At 42.6% G+C, this 18,388-nt stretch overlaps 1 protein-coding gene and 1 long non-coding RNA gene across 4 annotated transcripts; one reads left to right on the top strand and one right to left on the bottom strand.

The window, feature by feature from the left end:
* The first annotated feature begins 137 nt into the window (after nucleotides 1-137).
* MYOD1 (myogenic differentiation 1) lies at nucleotides 138-3,999 on the top strand. Its single transcript, XM_030038756.1, has 3 exons — nucleotides 138-909; nucleotides 2,412-2,490; nucleotides 3,115-3,999. The coding sequence occupies exons 1-3, from the start codon at nucleotides 349-351 to the stop codon at nucleotides 3,369-3,371; spliced, it is 897 nt and encodes a 298-aa protein (XP_029894616.1). The 5' UTR covers nucleotides 138-348; the 3' UTR covers nucleotides 3,372-3,999.
* Nucleotides 4,000-8,613: 4,614 nt separating this feature from the next.
* On the bottom strand, nucleotides 8,614-17,188 carry LOC121233850. 3 transcript variants are annotated; one of them, XR_005934120.1, is made up of 3 exons: nucleotides 12,353-17,188; nucleotides 9,593-9,711; nucleotides 8,614-9,338 (listed from the first exon to the last, which is right to left on the bottom strand). It is a non-coding gene; the product is annotated as an uncharacterized LOC121233850 (long non-coding RNA). The 3 variants fall into 3 exon arrangements; XR_005934118.1 differs by having other exon boundaries at nucleotides 8,614-9,262; XR_005934119.1 differs by having other exon boundaries at nucleotides 8,614-9,711.
* Between the last annotated feature and the right edge of the window lie 1,200 nt (nucleotides 17,189-18,388).

Below are 18,388 nucleotides of genomic sequence, written 5' to 3'. Positions count from 1 at the left end.
GCGGGACACCGCGCCCCGCCGCCCCCCCCCCGCGCTGCTCCGGCGGCCGCGGCCCCCGCCCCGCCGCGCCCCGCCCCGTCCCGTCCCGTCCCGACCCGCCGCGCCGGGGGGGCTCCGGCATAAATACGGCCACGAGTGGCGCTCCCGGACCGGCGCGGCTGGGGAGGGGGTCGGCGGCAGCAGCAGCAGCCGGCGGTGGTGGCCTCGCCTGGGAGAGGGTGTGAGGGCCTCCGCTCCGCGCAGCTGCCCGGCCGGTGGCTGCCGCTGAACAGCCCGATCGAAGCCCCCTCTCTTCTGATCCCCTCCCTCACCCCCTCTGGCCCAGCCACCGTCTCCTCCGCCGCCCCCATGGACTTACTGGGCCCCATGGAGATGACGGAGGGCTCCCTCTGCTCCTTCGCGGCCGCCGATGACTTCTACGACGACCCGTGCTTCAACACGTCGGACATGCACTTCTTCGAGGACCTGGACCCCCGGCTGGTGCACGTGGGGGGCCTGCTGAAGCCCGAGGAGCACCCGCACCACCACGGGCACCACCACGGGCACCCGCACGAGGAGGAGCACGTCCGAGCACCAAGCGGGCACCACCAGGCTGGCCGCTGCCTGCTGTGGGCCTGCAAGGCTTGCAAGAGGAAGACCACCAACGCCGACCGCCGTAAGGCTGCCACCATGAGGGAGCGGCGGCGGCTCAGCAAGGTCAACGAAGCCTTTGAGACCCTCAAGCGCTGCACCTCCACCAACCCCAACCAGCGCCTGCCCAAGGTGGAGATCCTGCGCAACGCCATCCGCTACATCGAGAGCCTGCAGGCGCTGCTGCGGGAGCAGGAGGACGCTTACTACCCGGTGCTGGAACACTACAGCGGGGAATCAGATGCCTCTAGCCCTCGCTCCAACTGCTCCGATGGCATGGTGAGTGCCCCAGGGAGGACACCGTGCCACCGAGGTGCCCCAGACGCTGTTGGTCCAAACCTGCGCAGGGCGAGTCACCTCCTGCCTTTCCTATAGCAGCTGCCTTCCGTACCTCCCCAGGCAGAAGACAAAGTCCCTTCTCGTGCCTTGAGCTCCAGCAGCAAAGGGAGGTGGGGTCCCCGCATGTCAGGATCTCTGGGAAAGAAGAAAAATCTTTTCCACACTTTTTTCCCTGGGATGTGAAGTCAGGCAGGTCCCCCTGTGTCCTGGGGGAGCCAAGGGAGAGCTGCTGGGGGAGCACTTTGGGAAGCTGCCTGTGATGGGTACCTGGGGGCATGGTGAGGTCTGAGCCCTGCCTGTGCTCCCATAGTTCCTGGGGCATCTCTGTTTCCATCTTCTGCTGTATCATTTCCCTCGAATCCTCTAGGGACAGCAGAGAGGAAGGTCCCCCTTGGTCATGGTAGTTACAGGGGAACTGGTAAGAGTCTGGGTTTTGTTTTCTGCCGTTCGTCATGATAACAGGAGAAGGGTCTAAGCGACAGCAGTTGTTTTTCTTGACCCTTAAGAAAAAGGTTCTCTATTTCTCCTCACACTTCATCCCCTCCATAGGCAATTACCAGCAATAGGAAGGAGACCCCAGGCTTTCAGTCTTGTTTTTATGTTATGGGGAGTGGAGAAGAAGGGTGGGTGCCAGAGAGGGCGTCTCACCGCTGCATCTTTTCACTGGGGCTATAGGCTCGGACTCTGGTCTGGCTCTGGGGTGGTGGGATGTGGTGACTGGAGCGCAGGACAGCTGTCTGGGATGGGATATCGGCAGCACTTTAAGACCTGAGATTTTTTTCTGTGCTGTGGTGGGGATAATCATTACTGAGTTGAACATCTGCGATTATGAGATAGTTGGCAGATTGGAGAGCAGATCTACACAAATGATCCCTCCTCAAAATACAGCCTTTTTCTTCTGTCAGAAAGAGTAATTTCATTGTGGATTAAAGTATTGGAAACAAATATATTGGTCAATGTTTGGGGGATTTTTCTCTACAAAATGGAAATGGGAAGAGAAACTAAAGGAAATAACAAGGGACAAAGGTAGACTAGAGGCTTTTTAAGAGGAACTCATGTTTGGAAAAACCTTCAAAAATTAAACCAAAAAAAGACTCATTACCCTTTTGGTCTCCTTGTTGTAAATTGAAGATATGTGTAGGACAGTATCTGATCAGAATGCTGGAAAACCTCATCTCATTTGTAAGCTACAGCATTCGATACAACAACAATGGTAATTTTCCCTTGGAACAGCTGTGCCACATAAAATATTCTGAGGTGAATCCCCTTCTAGCCAAGTTAAGTTCTGCCTCATTCAAAGAAACTACAACTTGATGGCATTTCAGCCAGGACTGGAATGATGGCACAGTCTAGGGACTGAAATAGGAAATTGGATGGTTACTGGGATTTCAGTAAATGCTGTCCCCAACCAGTGACCTCACTCAGATTGCTCTCCTTTCCAGATGGAGTATAGCGGGCCTCCTTGCAGCTCTCGCAGAAGAAACAGCTATGACAGCAGCTACTACACAGAATCACCAAATGGTGAGTATGTGCCGTAACAGCCATGTGAAACTTGGAGACTGAGGCAGTCGATGCAGCAAACTTCCCCGTGCTGTCTCTGTCCCCATTTGTTCAGCTGACCCCAGCTGGGCTGAAAGAGGAACCTGCCTTTTCAGCCAGCGAGCTGTTGATGCTAGTAGAAGCATTGGATTTCCTCTAGATGTATTTGCAAATAGGGGGATATGTTAGAGCTGCATTTCCTATTTTGCAAATATAACATCCGGATAAAAAATATATTCCTCTCTTCGACTAATTTTCAGTGTTTAACCATGTTTTGCCTGAAGACTTCTATCTATCATTGATCCAAACTGGAGAAATTGTCAATTGATTTCAAATCTTCCCTTCCCTTTCTATGGACTGAAGTGAAGCCCTGGATCCACCCTGCCCCAAAAGTAGCATACTTTGGTCGTGTCTCTCTTCCGTTTTGCAAATTACAATCTGTTTGCTGATAATTGGCATCCTTCACCAATACTCATTTCCTCTGAATCTTTACATGCTCACAGATGCATACTGTCAGGCACTCACTGGTGTTTTATGAAAGAACTACATCCTACTGACGTTAAGTACCCATTGGATAAACTGAGCGCCTTTTTGTCTGTTTTTTAGATCCAAAGCACGGGAAGAGTTCTGTTGTTTCCAGCCTTGATTGCCTCTCAAGCATTGTAGAGAGGATTTCCACAGATAACTCCACGTGTTCTATACTGCCTCCAGTGGAAACTGTTGCTGAAGGGAGTCCCTGTTCCCCCCGAGAAGGAGCGAGTCTGAATGACAGCGGAACCCAAATTCCTTCCCCCACCAACTGCACCCCACTTCCCCAGGATAACAGCAGCAGCAGCAGCAACCCTATCTACCAAGTGCTATAAAGGCAGGTCCAGCTGGACTGCACTGAAAACAAATTGCTCTGTTCAGCCACACTCCAAGACCTGCCTTCTAAGACTAAAAAGACTTCTCAAGACTTGTTCCAGTTTTAAAATATCACTGAAAATTCCTTCAAATATATAACTTTTCAAACCTGTATTACTTCAAAATACACCTAGTTATTTATTGGTTGTTACGCTAAAGTTATTTAATATGTCTAGAGATAAAATTGTATACCATGAAATGGCCAATGTTTAATCTCGGCTTTGGGGAATAGGAACCTGGCTCCTGAATGCAGAGGAGAATAGAAATCTACAACAGTGGTGTGGCATGACAGATCCTTCCTATTACTCCCGTTCTGGCCAAAATAAGGTTGTGGACCATTTTTTATAAAACTTTTTGTATAACTGTAAATAAGAGTTGCTTTGCAAAAAAAGGAAAAAAAGACGAAAAGAAAGAAAAAAAAGAAACATAAGCAAAAATTAAACACAAAACAAAAAGGGGAAAAAAAATTAAAAAATATTTAATATTGCTTGGTTTGTTGTGTCAAACTTTTAACTTTATATATTTATACGATGTGGTTGCCAAGAATGTTTTCAACAGTATTCTAAATAAAGACCCTTATTTATAAAATCTGTGGTGTTATCTTGACTTTCATTAGGGCTTCTAGAATTACTAGTGCATTTAGGAGTGGTATTGAGATTGCTGCCTTGGCAGGAAGAAGATGCAGGCTCTGATTCAGCAAAGAAATCAAGAACATGCTTCAGTTGCACTACTTTCAACTACTTTGCATAAATATATTGCTGAAAAGGGTTCTACTTACTTCATATTGTATCTTGGTGATTTCTAAACCAAGTCTTGTACATCAGAGGTCATTATTAAAGAGATCTGTAAGGTAAATAAGCATGTTTCTCTTCTCTTCCCCAAAGTTTACAATTACATTATAGGACTTGATCTTACAAAGATGTGTTAGAACTAGGAATCACAATAAATTAGACTCTCCAAATTCCAGTGCAGCTATCATAACTTCAAGTTATACAACAGTATCTCACAAGACCAGGTACTACATTCTTGGACAAATGTTCAGATTTTTCATTCAAGGTCTAATTTTCAAGTGTTTGTACCACGTTCATCTATTCTTAGGTGCTAGAAAATAATTGCAAAGGATTTTTTGTCATAAAGTTCAGGTATGGATCACAGTTTTCCTCAAATTTAGGTTGGAATTTAGGCCAAAGATAGGCAGTTTTAATTTGGATTTGAACTTTACGCCATCTCTGGCAGCACTACTCCAGGGATTTACTTCTTGTTTAGAGCCTCTCTAAAAATAACCAGTGGGCTATGTTTCATTCAGTATATATGCGTAACCTTGCAAGCTTGCCATGAAACTGAAAAATGTTAAGCCCTGAGCAGGTTGTCATTGGTAAGTAACCATGAGGGCGTTTCTGTACATTTGGACAAGAATAACCGGCAGCTACAGCCAATGTGAAACAACCCATTTCTTGTCATATGCCTGTGATTTATGGATTTTGTTTAAACATCACAGTAAAAAAAAAAAAGAAACAAACCCCACCCCAAAAACCAACCCAGATATCGTCATCAGCTCTAAATACTTTGATGACAGATTATTTGTTGTATTCTCTCTTAGGTGACTATTACAGAGGGAATTTGTGCAGCTCTTACCTCTTAAACAGGAAAAAGAAAGGGGGAACAGCTAATTCCATGGGAATGTCTCCCAGTCCTTTAGCTGTAAGGGCCTTGAATATCAGTGCTCCACGGAGAGAAGAGGAGTGAGCGGCCTTGTGTCCAGCAGAGCAACGCACTTGCTCCTCTTTCCTTCTGGGGCAGAGGCGTGCTCCGAACTTGCTGTCTTATCCGAAGCCAGAGGGGCAGGGAAGGTAGCAGCCCCAGGGATTCCTTCCTCATCTGTGCGCGTGTGACCACGGTTGATAAATCGACGTTGAGGTACAGGACCACTCTGCGGAGCTGGCCAGGCTCCCACGGATTGGAGGAGACTCTGAGGCAGGACTGGCCCCTCCATATCTTCATCAAAGTCCAACTTTGTAAAGGTCTCTGTGGGCAGAAAACAGTCCAGCCCAAAAAGGTTGAGCTCACCCCTTTCATTTTTCCATTAAAAATAAAAATTAAACGCACTTGCAAATGTGCTAATTCATACTAGCATGAATAGGGAGGGTCTCTACTGAGGTCAGAAAAATGCCACAGGTTAGTTTGAAGTCAATATCACTAACTTAAAAAAAATAAAGAGACACAGCTAGAGCCTCACAAATCAATACCTCGCACATCAACAATAAAATTTTCATTGCCTCCAGTGAACATTCTGTCAGGCCCACAATGCAAAAGGTCAAAAGAAGCTTTTGTGAAATACTATAGACCTTGCCATCCCCATACTCTGAGACTGGTGAAAGTATCAGTTTTACTGTGGTGTAATGGCAACCAAGAAATATTTGGCCAGCTGAGGAACTACAGAGCCTCTATACATGTTGGCAGCACAAAGTTCATGCCTGCCTCACTGCAGCACCCCACCTCTGCGGAACACAATAGTGTGTACCTGGCTGTAAAGCTGGCACGGCAGGGTGGACGTGGGGCACCTGCCTGTGCTCGACAATGTACATGCAGTTCCATGTGAAGTCATGTATATTGCATTTCACTGATTTATTTTAGCAACCCAAGTTTCCACATACTGGTGTTAATGTTACAACAGAGAACAAGCATTTAGCACATCCCAAAATAGATGGATGGGTGAAGAAGAAAAAAATATTCACAGATTTCCTATGCAGAGCCCATCTTTTTCCCACTGAAGTCAGTGAGAAAAGTCCACTGGAGTAAGGCCAAAGGGTATCAATGCTGATAAATACACGTTTAGGTTACAGCTATATTTATTTTTGAACTTAAATAAGGAAAATGTGTTCCCTGTGCAATTTCTTCCTGTCTATTTCTAAGGTAATATGCTTAAAACAAATGCCTGAAGTTACTCTGCTCCCCTGTGCATCAAGGGGACAGCATGTTACTGATGGAAGTACATCCCAGTCTATGGGCAAGTATTTCCAAGCTGGAAATGCTTGGATTCAGAGCTTTACTTTAGTTCCGACAGTGGCAGGGAACATAAGCAGAGCTGAGGAACAGACACAAGACTGATCCAACACTGACAAACTTCGGTTCTTAAACTGGGCTCCTGAAGGTGTATTTAGGCATTTAGGGCTGATTCCACAAGACAAAGTGCAGTCTAGCTTGGTCTACGGAAACACTCCACCATGGGCTACAAACACATACCAACAGCCTGAAATCATGGTTTATACCACACAGGTTCCTGTTCAATATTCTGCAGGACAGGGCACCGTCTGATTTTAAAAAATCTGAATCCCGCAGATTGTACTGACATGCAGAGCCTGGGAGAAAGCAGGGGTCACTGCAAACCAGAGCGTTCCTTTCCCCAGGCTGCCTTGGCAGGACAGTACAGAGCCTGCCTAATGTGGGTTTGGAGCTTTTCCCTAAAGGTATTAGAATTGTCTGATGTTTCCTACGGCACGCTACCTCCAAAGGGAAAGTCATACAGCTACAAACAATTAAAGGAAAGTAGCTGCCTTTGACCATAAAGGTAAGTGTGTATTTTAGGCATGTTTGATTTGATTTTGTAACTTAAGAAAGCCCTACTGGGGCTGTATGACAAAACCCGTATTATCGGTTTACCTTATTCAAGCTATTGCTATGGGAAAAGTGAAGTTCACTTACATATGCCAAGTGCTTTGATTTTAAATTTCATCAGGTCATTTGCAAATATAAGAATGAAGAGGATCCTTTTTCTACTTTCAATTTTTCACAACAACAAAGTGCAATAAAATTGCTGTTTTTTAAAAATAACAATGTTATACACCATCTCCCACATTATCATTGAAGCTGCTACAGAAATTTTTCACATACTGAAAATTGAATTTTAGGTAAAAGAAAAATATGAACTATTTGTGGTATATTTTTTCCTTTAAAATATTTTATCATCTGTATCCAAAAATATTAAGGAAATATTAAGTTGGTAGTTGCTTTGCACCAGATGCTGCTCTTTTAAAATGACTTGTCGTTTTAAAAAAAAAGATAAAGATCTTACAAAACCCCACTGAATGTGGAAGGAAAAACAGTTTTCATTTTACAGCTTGTATTTTGCAGAGATATTTGAAACGGTTAAATTGTGCAAAGGGCAAAACCTGCTCATTTTACTCACAAAATTGGTATTATCTTCAGAAGAACTACACCCAAAAGTGGACACACAAGCAAACATTTGTACCTCATACCACCCAAATGTTAATGAGAAGAAATTAGTATTTCCCTTTTGTTCAAAAATTATTAATTTGTTCTCGAAATCAGTGGCAAAACTTTCAACTTCAGTGGCAACAGTTTCAAGCTGCTGCATGTAATACTGTCTGGGATAGCATTCCCATAGCAGTGCACAGCCGTGACAAACTCCCTGCTGCGCTCCTTTGCTTCTGCTCTGCTCGCTGACCATTTCTATCACAACGCCTTCGGATACACCGATTCCCTGAGCGCACCCGCGCTGAAGAAGCTGGCAGGCTTTACTGCTCACCTGATCTTGAAAATACAAACCAGAAACCATCCCCATAATAATGCTGAAAGCCTACAACATTTCCAAAATGTGTGGCTGACACAGAGCCTGTGATAGCAGGAGATGGATGAAGGACATTTTGAATAACTAGCATATGGCAATCTTGGCTTCACTAACAGTAGGTAAAATGGTCTTCATACAGTCAGAGTGCAAATCTTTGACGACACGAGCTGCATTCAGTGTGTGTGAGAGAACGTGGGCTGGAGATAATAGGCCCACCTGCCAACGTCACAGAGATCATCTCTTGAGGCATACCTGAGTACCTCATTAAGCGCTATTTACTAATGCTTCAGCCTTTCAAATCACTTGTTTTCTGGTAAAACTGTTGAACAGTCATGACTTTCTCTCCTTGATCTATGCAGCACACTCCCTTCTCAAAAGGTTTGTTGCACAACTGGGAATGTCATTAAGTGGAGACCAATGGCTCTCCTTTCAATACTTGAGATTTCGGGGCTAATGAGGGAGAGAATGGTCCCTAGTGTAATACAAAAAAGCCTCCAGATAGTCCTTTCCCACCCAGGTCCCACCAGAAATTAGGAACATGTCTGGCATAAAGCCACGTGGGCCAGCAGAAGGAACGCAGAAATCTACCTTTCACATACACAGACACTTCTGAATAAAGACCTTAACATTGCAAGTTTAATTGTGAAAACTGACCTATCCCGTAACCACAGGGTGATAGAAAACCTCAGGGTTTTCCCAATAGTACAGTCAGCACAGCATTGAACACACATTTTCTTTCTAAAACGTCAATAACTTTCATCTTTGACATGCATCTTAGCAACATCAACAAGCGTGCTATTTTATGTAAGACTCGATGAATAACCCCACATTCATCAATAGTGAGGCAAATACTGTATATGAAGTGAAGCTTTCCACTATTTATAAAAAATTTATTAAAAACTCTGACAGAAAATAACCCACTTAATCACAAGACTGAGGAAGGTTGTGATTGTGGTGGAGGTGGTGTTGGTTTTTTGCTTGGAGTCAGATTCACTCAGAGGTCTGTGTCTCAGCACAGTCACCTAGTGTTGCATGTCCATGGCTGTAAAAGGGGGTCTCCCAATCTCAAGGGACCAGATCTGGAGATGCTGGATAAAATCCCGGAACTGTTGAAACTCTCTGAATTACAGTCCTCCTTAACCCACTTGAACTGACCTTGAGTCGTTTTTTGGTCTAACAGCAACATCTGCTGGATAAGACGTAAATTGCAGTTCTTTCTGAAATAGTCTCTTGGTGAATTCAATGTTCTGTTTTGTCATCTTTCTAGAACAGAAAATTTGTTGGTGAGGAAACAGCAAAAATATTCACGGTCTTCAGTCAGCACCTGGAGCCCCATACACTAGGAAAAGCAGGAAAAAATATGTTGGAAAAGCCAAGCTCTTCCCTACCAAGAGCCTTCTACAGAAACAGAGAGAAAAATTATAGTAATAATATGGGTTTTTTTAATTACTGCACAAATTTTAGGGTACCGCTCTATTTTTCTTTGTTTTAAGTGAAAAAGAAAGACAAAAGGAGAGAGAAAATGGAAGGTCTTTGAAGGCACAATATGGCCTGTGCTGTAAGCAATGGTCCTCGGGGAGATAGGTTGCTTACTAGAAGGCAGGTGGGGCAGATGCAGAGGAACAGGAGATGACAGCAGGGCCATGATGCGATTCTCTGGCCAAGTCCCTCAGTAGGGCACAAATCATCTCAGCATGCGTGGTAACCCCTGTCTAACATGCAGGTGTAGAACAGGACAAGCTGAGAAACAGTCTTGCAAATTCAGAAAGACCATTTGAAGCCATGCAAGAGAAAAGTAAGCAAGCCTAGAGGCGACATACCTAACAATCATCTACCTTATACTTTGGCCATACAACATTCCTTTCTTTCACATTGATGCTTTACTTCTGAATCCTAAAACAAATGCACTTGGCTGCCATGACTGAAAGACAAAACCCGGAGAACTTGTATTTTATCTGGGGATCCATGCTCTGTGAGGACAGAAAGGTCCTCATGGTTCACTGACAATTGCTGTGTGCAGAACTCTGTGTCTGACTGACTGTCAGGCCAGGCTGGGATTTTTCAGTGACAATCCATCGCATTTGGGAACAAATGTCCTGTGAGACCCCTTCGTCCAACTCATGACCATTTTCTTACATGTGGTTCTGTTTGAAGTCAGGGGTTTTGACTGTCACTGTGGGGCAGACTATTATGATCCCGCCATTTGTGAGTATCCTGGTTTCAGCTGGGATAGAGTTAATTTTCTTCCTAGTAGCTGGTACAGTGTTACGTTTTGGATTTAGTATGAGAATAATGTTGATAACACACTGATATTTTCAGTTGTTGCTAAGTAGTTTTTAGACTAAGTCAAGGATTTTTCACCTTCTCATGCCCAGCCAGCAAGAAGGCTGGAGGGGCACAAGAAGTTGGGAGGGGACACAGCCAGGGCAGCTGACCCAAACTGGCCAAAGGAATATTCCATACCGTGTGACATCATGCCCAGTATATAAACTAGGGGCAGTTGGCCTGGGGGTGCAGAATGCTGCTCAGGAACTAACTGGGCATTGGTCGGTGAGCAATTGCATTGTGCATTGCTTGTTTTGTATGTCCCAATCCTTTTATTATTACTATTGTCATTTTATTATAATAGTTATTATCATTATTATTTTCTTCCTTTCTGTCCTATTAAACTGTCTTTATCTCAAACCATGAGTTTTACTTTTTTTTTTTTTTTTCTTCCCGATTCTGTCCCCCATCCTACTGGGTGGGGGAGGAATGAGCGAGCAGCTGCGTGGTGCTTAGTTGGTGGCTGGGGTTAAACCACGACAGCAAGAAAGAGTTTTTATTTCTAGTCGGTTGTTTACAGAAGAGAGTCAGTGGGCCTGTACTGGTAAAGCAATACCTTTTTGTTACGAATGTCTTTACTTGATCTTAGGCCACCTGTGGGTTTCCTGAGGCTGGAGCCTAGACAATTCATGTGCCTGTGATACTAAGAGGTACATTTAATTGCTACAGTGTAAGAGAAACTACGTTAGGGCAACCAATAAGCAATATGTGTGGTTTTTTTCCAAACCATTGGAGGGCAGCATTTCCATGAAAGAGAGGACTTGGACTTAATTTCTTTAGGGCATACATTTTTTTTCCCCCCTAAACTGTTATATCTAACTCTTCCTCAGTTCAGGTACGGAGTATCATTTCATACCAAGACAAATGAAACTAATGAGCTGAACTCCTGCCTAGTGTAAATTCATCAATCTTACTGGCAGTTGACACAGTATTGGCACCCTTATCTGTTGGAATTATCATAACAAATCCAAATTCATGGCTTGCAAAGATGCAATTCTGTGTGAAAAACCACAGGCTTTTGTGCCTATGTGGCAAGGTAACCCTATGAGTTGCCTAACGGTGGTTAGGATGAAGACCATCTTAGAGCAAAGCATTTATACAACAGCTTGTAGAGGGAGTCCCGTTCTTCAAGCAGGGCACGTAATGCTCCCGTTACAGATATCATACCATAGAAATACAAATGTATGCAGGGAGGAACACGTGTCATACTGGTCACTTCGTTCCTTTTGGAAAGGAAGCACGGTATGTGCTGAGCACACATGCTCTACGCTCTCGAAGGCTGTCCTCTACAGAACTAGACACTTGAAGCAGCTTGCAGTTTGAAGCCAGCTGCACAAAATGTAGTCCCAAACATGCCTTTCAAAAGCTTGACAAATGCCAGTTACATTAAATGATATGAAAAAAGCAACAAAGTAATGTGCCTAAATAAGAAAGCTAGAGATGGAGCCAGCCATTCGGTTTGAAGTACTTCCAAGAGAGATGTTAAATCCAATGGCTGGGGCAATTCTGGAAGAAATAAATTAACATGCTGGGTTAATATTTCAAGCTCTGTGGGAGTAAACAGTGTGTGTGGTGAGGGGAAGCAAAGGTAAAAATATCACAGGGTGCTATTTTGTTTGTTTGTTTGCCAAGGACACTGTAGCTTTTGCCATTTATTACTCTTCATGGTATGCTAGAAAATACACAAGACAACATAAAAGTATCGGCATTGCGTCACTGGATTTCCTAAATTTATCTTTTCCCCATCTGTTAAATCTTAGCTCAAGGTCAAGAGAAACCACCATTTTGAGTGAATGAATTATGGGATAGACACGTTCACGAAAAATACATTAGCAGTGTTCTTTTATCTTTAGTACTATGAGCAACCACAGCTTAAAGATTCCTCTCACCATAGGACTTCTGTGAGAAATAAGCTCTGGTAGCTCGTTCAGAGAATGCCCCGTACATGTCTTTTGTTCCACAATAGTTTTTTCTGGTCCTCATAGCTAAGGACTGACTGAAAGCTGTCTGGTTCTAAATCTTAGATACCTGTCATCGGGCAAGCTCAGGCCATCACAAACTCCCAAGTTCCAGCAAGTACCGGGGCTTGAATCCTTTCCAGTACTCATCTGTTGGCAGCTGTTTCCATCTGCTCCTTCTTCAGCGGTTCTGCTCAGTCCCTAGGGAAGAGCAGGAAGATCGTCACGCACTGAACTTGCTTGTCGTGAACCGGCTGCTCATGTTTTACCTGAATCTGTCATTTTGCCTCGTCTGCTCTCTGGCCTTTTTTTGCAATAAGAATTCCGAGTTCTGCTGCGCATCAAAGGCAAAAAAAGCAAGCTATTCCTCAGACGTGGATGACGAAACATTATTCCTTAAGTACAAACAATTATTATTAAAAAGAGATACAGAAAAGATTGATCAGATCACTTAATCCTGACAGCTGCTAGGTATGTAGGGATTCTTGCATGTATGTTTTGTAGCTGAAGCAACATATCTTTGACATGTCTCTGCTTTGCAGTAAGTGAAGGTATATGCCCTTCAAGCACTCCATGATCACGACCATTACCTGTGGCCTTTTTTTGTTTGTTTATGTGGTAAACCGCACAATGTAGAAAGAGAAAAAAAAACAAACCAAACATCTATTTCCATGTCTTCTATTTCAGACACCAGTGGTTACGCTTCCAGACTTGCAGCTGAACCTTTAGGAACTTTGGGTGGCTGAGCAAATGTCTATGTACATAAGGCTCCTCTGTTAATTTGTCCCATTGCTATTTACGTACTTGTTAACTTGCTATCTAAAGACTAACATTAATCGACCAGAGTGAATTAAAAGTTTTTACTTTTTCTTAACCAAGATAATTAGTTTTATATTTTCAGCTCTGAAAGTTTTAATTCGTATTTCAACATACTGTCTCCAGCCTGATTTCCAACTGGACCAAATCCTCTTCAAATCTCTTGGGCCTTCTCACAGGTGCAGCTGAAAATGCAAACCTTTGTGCATAAACATAATTTTTTTCTTCCAAAGTATGTCAAAGTACATCCCTAACTATAAGCAACATTCTGCAGATCCTACTCAGTCTTAGCTTGGGAGGGAAGAATAGTCAATAAGACAAGCAATAGAACATAACATGGAAACAAAGGTGAAGAAGAATCCATTAGTGATCCAAATACAATCACCTGGATTTTGTCCCAACCAGAATTATATATATTTGTGGATATATAGGCAAAAACGCAGAAAAAAACCACCTCCTAAGGGCTGTATAAGCATACACTCAGGAAAACTGACAGTAATTTCATTGACTTCCCACATCACCTTTTGTGTGGTGCACTGTCCTTTTGAGCCTACATCTCTCTGCTTGGATTATGCAGTGGTCAAACTGGGCTACAGAAGTACAGCACCACTGTAGTACTTCTGCATGAAGACCTTTTCATATACTGAGGGGTTTTTAAGGGGTTTGGTGTGATAAAGCAAATAAGAAGCTAAAATACTTCTAAATACATGACACAGAATGCAATCTTTTTCTGCACTTTGTAACAGGCAGGATGCCTTTAAGCTAGAGAACAATTTTAAAAGAACCTGCAGAAATGTATTTTATTTCTGATTACAGTCTGAAAAATTCCATAGAAAGAAGGCCTTTACTATGGATTTGAGAACTGGGCACCCCTTTTCTCTCATTTTTTCATAGGAAAGCCAATAAACATGCTATTGCAGGCTCTCTTCTAGGATAGAAATCCATCCCAGAAGCACAGAAAGGTCCAATTTTGCATGAAAATGGAGCATATCTGAAGGAAGATCCACTTCTGATTTCTTGTTGGCCAGCTCTGAATACCTTGTGCCACTGTGATGTTTCTCTGCTTCCTCATTATTCCCCAACACCTTCTGCTTCTGAAATACCTAGAGGCAAGGAGTACAACTACAAAACCTGGCAGAATCCACAGAGGAATCAGACTGAATCAGTAAACACTGACTAAAAGTGTGGTGTCTTAGGAACAAGCATATCAGTGTGCTGCTTAAGCTAAACTGTTGAAACACAAACCTGCTACAAATCTTGTTTGTTAGCAGGAATCCCAGCCATGATCTGGAGGGCTGGTACAACCCTTTTGCACTGAGATTCCTACAGAAGGCTTTCCCAGCTCCTAGAAACTCTGGGTAGAGCATCTTCCTGTTTCCTGGAGCACACAGACCATTCATTATGGTATATCGCAGAAAGGGAAGGCTGAGGACAAGCTAATAGAGGTACCATCCTTTCACTATTTGCCTTGATCTAGCTCTCAACACCTCATTTAACTGGAACAAAAGTTATTAACGGAATTGCTGTTAATGCTGAGCCACAGGCCCAGGCACAAGCCGGGATCAGGAAATCTGCATTCCCAGCAGCTGGCCCAAGATTTGTGACAGAAGGTGGATTTTGCTTTCCATTGACTCACACTTACATTGTATAAATCCTGGTTATTGACAAAAGAAATGCAGCAGATTTCATCCTTAGTGCCAATTATTTAACTAGCATCACTGGAACTGTTATACTTTATATCTCTTCATATGCAGCATACAAAGAATTACTTCAACAGGATTAAATGTCATATTTCATGGGACTAGCTGTGTAAATATTTACAAAGCTAGAGAACAGCAAAGACATCTAAGAGTTATTGATTCATGTCAAATATTGAGAAGCTGGGTTAATCAAGGGATTTAAGCAATGCTTTAAACCTTTGAGTCAGCATTGTTGAGATTTATTTGAACTACTCTTACCTTTCAACATCCAAAGTTTTACAAACCGTTTATAACAATAAAGATTTACAGGCCATTTTCCCATCTGCTTGTCTGGGAACATTTCAGTCACTATTGCAAACTCAGAGTAGGCTAGAGAAGTAATAACAGTTGTGGAAAGTGAATCATTCAACAAAAATAAAGTACTCATTTCAGCCTAAAAAAAAAAAGAGAGAGAGAAGAAAGAAATGTTCTGATTATGTAGATGTATTAGAGAAATAGCCAGCTGATAGGCAAGCATATATATGGTATAAAATGGAGCATGTTCTATACTCCTCAGTCAGAAACAGACCCTAATTTTTTTTTTTTAATTTATTTTTTTTGGTGGTTAAATGAAAAAGAGGCACTGATAACTGCATGCCTTGTTGAAGAAAAGACTAGCACCTCCTGTTCTGTATTCTGTATATAGTATATGTGAAATACATATGTCTGTATCTATGTGTTTGTGTCTGTTGCTATGTTCATGCACCTGCAAATTGGCTGAGATTTTAAAAATGTAGTGACAGCATTAGTAGAGTTTTGTTTTCAGAAAAAGCTGACTATGCCAGTCTCAGAAAGTCAAGGACCTTTTAGGACTCCTCAAAACAAATCATCTAATAAAATAAAGCCAAATCACTAGCTATTTCCATAACTCTAGTGATAGTACATGGTAGGAGTTAAACAGTTCAGATCTATGTGCGCTCATTCACTCTTCAAGAAACGTAGATGTAGAGCCTTCAGGATGACTGCACTCAGCTCATAGTAACACATATTTAGCAGCGTCCATAAGCATGTTTTTGTTATGCGTTGACGTGAACCTTCCAATTGTATAAGTTGAATTTTTATTGTCACCAGCTGCTTGTTTTGCTGGATCACACCTAGATCAGCAGGAAGAAACAAGAGACAAATCTATACCCTTCCTGTAACTACACATTGTAACAAAGTGGCACATTAGCCAAGCTGCATGCCTCATTTCAGTTACTTAAAGTAGATTTTGCTGTGATTTAGGCCCATGATTTCTTGAGGAACAATTATTTCTGTTTTAGGGAATGCCTCATCAAAGACAAATCCTGACACTTTCACTACAGCCTTGACTAAAGTAGGTCTAGAAACTTACACCCTTTCAGATCAATATAGGTGCTCCAAGAGAAGCGCGGTGCCTGAGCCAGTCCAGCTGCACGCTGGATTCAAGCAGGCGCTGGGTGTGAGCAGACGACTCAACAGTTGTCTGCAGTGCTTACTGCCCTTCTTACCAGGAAGGAGCAATCTTCTCTTTCCCTACAGGAAAGGCAGTTTGGAAACCTCCCTAGTCTTTCAGCAAGCAGCAGAACACTCCTTCCACCACCTCGCCTTGCTTGGGTGCATCATCCCAGTCATCCTATTTACCCAGTTCCATCTCCCATAAATTTTCAGCAAAACCAAATGGATTCAGGTAGGAGTTTCTCTTAGTTAATGGAGTGAGTGAAGACCAATGATGATCTCTAACGTATCACAGTACTACTTCCATCTTTTTCCAGAGCAACTTCCATTTATCTCATAGCCTGATACGCATCTGTGCAACACTGCTGTTTCTACACCAGCACTCTTTCTGAAGGATCCTAAAGAGATCTGCAAAACAGAAAGAATCTTCACTCACAATCAAATGTTAGCCCAGTATGAATGTGTGGAGAAAAAAATGCAACCCAGCAGGCAGAGCGTAGCAAATGTTTCTCAGCTCACAGCAAAGCCATGGAACAGTTGAAGAACATGGATGAAAATGAAGTACATATTCAAGCAAACTTAGATAATTAAGAAAAAAATCCAGCTAGATAAAAGTGGAAGAACTAGCATTCAGTCATAACTTCTGCTGCTCTGGCTACTCTCATTAAAAGCAGCATGACTTCTTTGAATCAGGCTTTGGGCTACACAGCTCTTCAGACATGCAGCGCCTCCCTGACTCCCTCAGTCAACATCAAGCACCAACAAACTATTTTCTCCACCATTCTCATTCTTTCCATGGAAGGCTTTCATCCAACTATTGACAGTTCAAAGGGGTAAATCTAACCTTTCAGAGAAGTAATATCATCTATGCAATTGCAGCTTGCTTTCTTTTTAAATGATTTCCAAGGACAAAGTGAGTACATCGCATGCTGAAGTGCATCACAGCTTTCCATTTGAAGACCTCAAACCAAATGATTTACAAGGATCAATATTAACAGATAGAGCAAGTCACAGCATGATGTAATCTAAAACTGATAAAGAACTGCATTGAAATACTGTTGACTTGTCATGAATTCAATACAAGAGGGCACAGACTGAATTATAGCATTCAAGCATTGCAAAACTGGTGTTCCAGCCCTGGCTGCCTTTTGTTTTGAGATTATAACTCTCACAAATACATCTCTCCCTCTCAGCTTCCTCCAGCTTTAAAATATTTTGAATGTACTCTCCAGTTGTATTCATAGTTGCACACAAAGTCATAGGTTCTCTGAACATCTCTTTCCCCTCTTTTTCATAATAACCCTTTTCTTTGAATATAGACTGGCTGATGAACTCAGACTTAGGCTTGAATTTTGGGAGTGAGTGCTTCGTTAGCTGTCACCATTGTTGGTATCCTCACTGGGAACCTCAGTGAATGAAGAGGCTAAAGAGGTGTGCAGAATGAGATACTCTTGTTACACTAGTAAAGCACCAAAGCATAAAGCAAAGCATCCCTATGTGCTTTCCATGCCTATACAATACTCTGTGATTTTGATCCATCAATCCAGCATCTTCCATAAGTGGTAAAAATGTCTCCATACAAAAGCTAAAACTAAAAAACAAAACAAACAAACAAACAAAAGTTAAAATTTCACTCAAAAATTGTGAGTTACTAAGTTTAGGAATGTTAAGGAATATATGCTCAGTCATCTCCCACCTCGAGGAGAAAGGTCCTTTGGAGTTAGATTAGAAATCACTGCAGTTCTCAGCTAAAGCAGTTAAGTGGAGGGCAGGGGGATTAACAAATGAACAGCATGTGAACCCACAAGCTGTTTTTTCCTTTGTAGACAGAATTTAGACTTCTGTCTGAAAGACAACCTACCCTTCATCGTATACTATTACCCTGGGGATGCTGAAGCATAGGGCAACAGAGGTGATCCCAGGACAGCAGATACATTGCTGAAAGAAGGACTTACTCTTCCTGTGTCATCAGAACACAGGAGACAGTGGGGTGACCTAACACAAGTGATAAAATTAGTAAGGGGACTCACTCTCTTTTTCTGTCACACAGTAGTTTAAAAACTAAAATAGATCCATGGCTTAAAGCTTCCACTGTCATCGTTAAAAATGTAGATTTAGAAGAACAGCTAAGGTTA

The sequence above is a fragment of the Aquila chrysaetos genome, chromosome 16 (assembly GCF_900496995.4).
Source record: "Aquila chrysaetos chrysaetos chromosome 16, bAquChr1.4, whole genome shotgun sequence".
Classification (NCBI taxonomy): domain Eukaryota; kingdom Metazoa; phylum Chordata; class Aves; order Accipitriformes; family Accipitridae; genus Aquila; species Aquila chrysaetos.
This window is presented reverse-complemented; position numbering and strand designations above follow the sequence as displayed.

What these genes read in the sequence shown, in the direction of transcription:
- MYOD1 (XM_030038756.1), top strand. Translation starts at nt 349, where the DNA reads ATGGACTTACTGGGCCCCATGGAGATGACGGAGGGCTCCCTCTGCTCC. An exon ending in CCAACTGCTCCGATGGCATG is followed by an intron (nt 910 to 2,411) that starts GTGAGTGCCCCA and finishes TCTCCTTTCCAG; the next exon opens with ATGGAGTATAGCGGGCCTCC. An exon ending in CTACACAGAATCACCAAATG is followed by an intron (nt 2,491 to 3,114) that starts GTGAGTATGTGC and finishes TCTGTTTTTTAG; the next exon opens with ATCCAAAGCACGGGAAGAGT.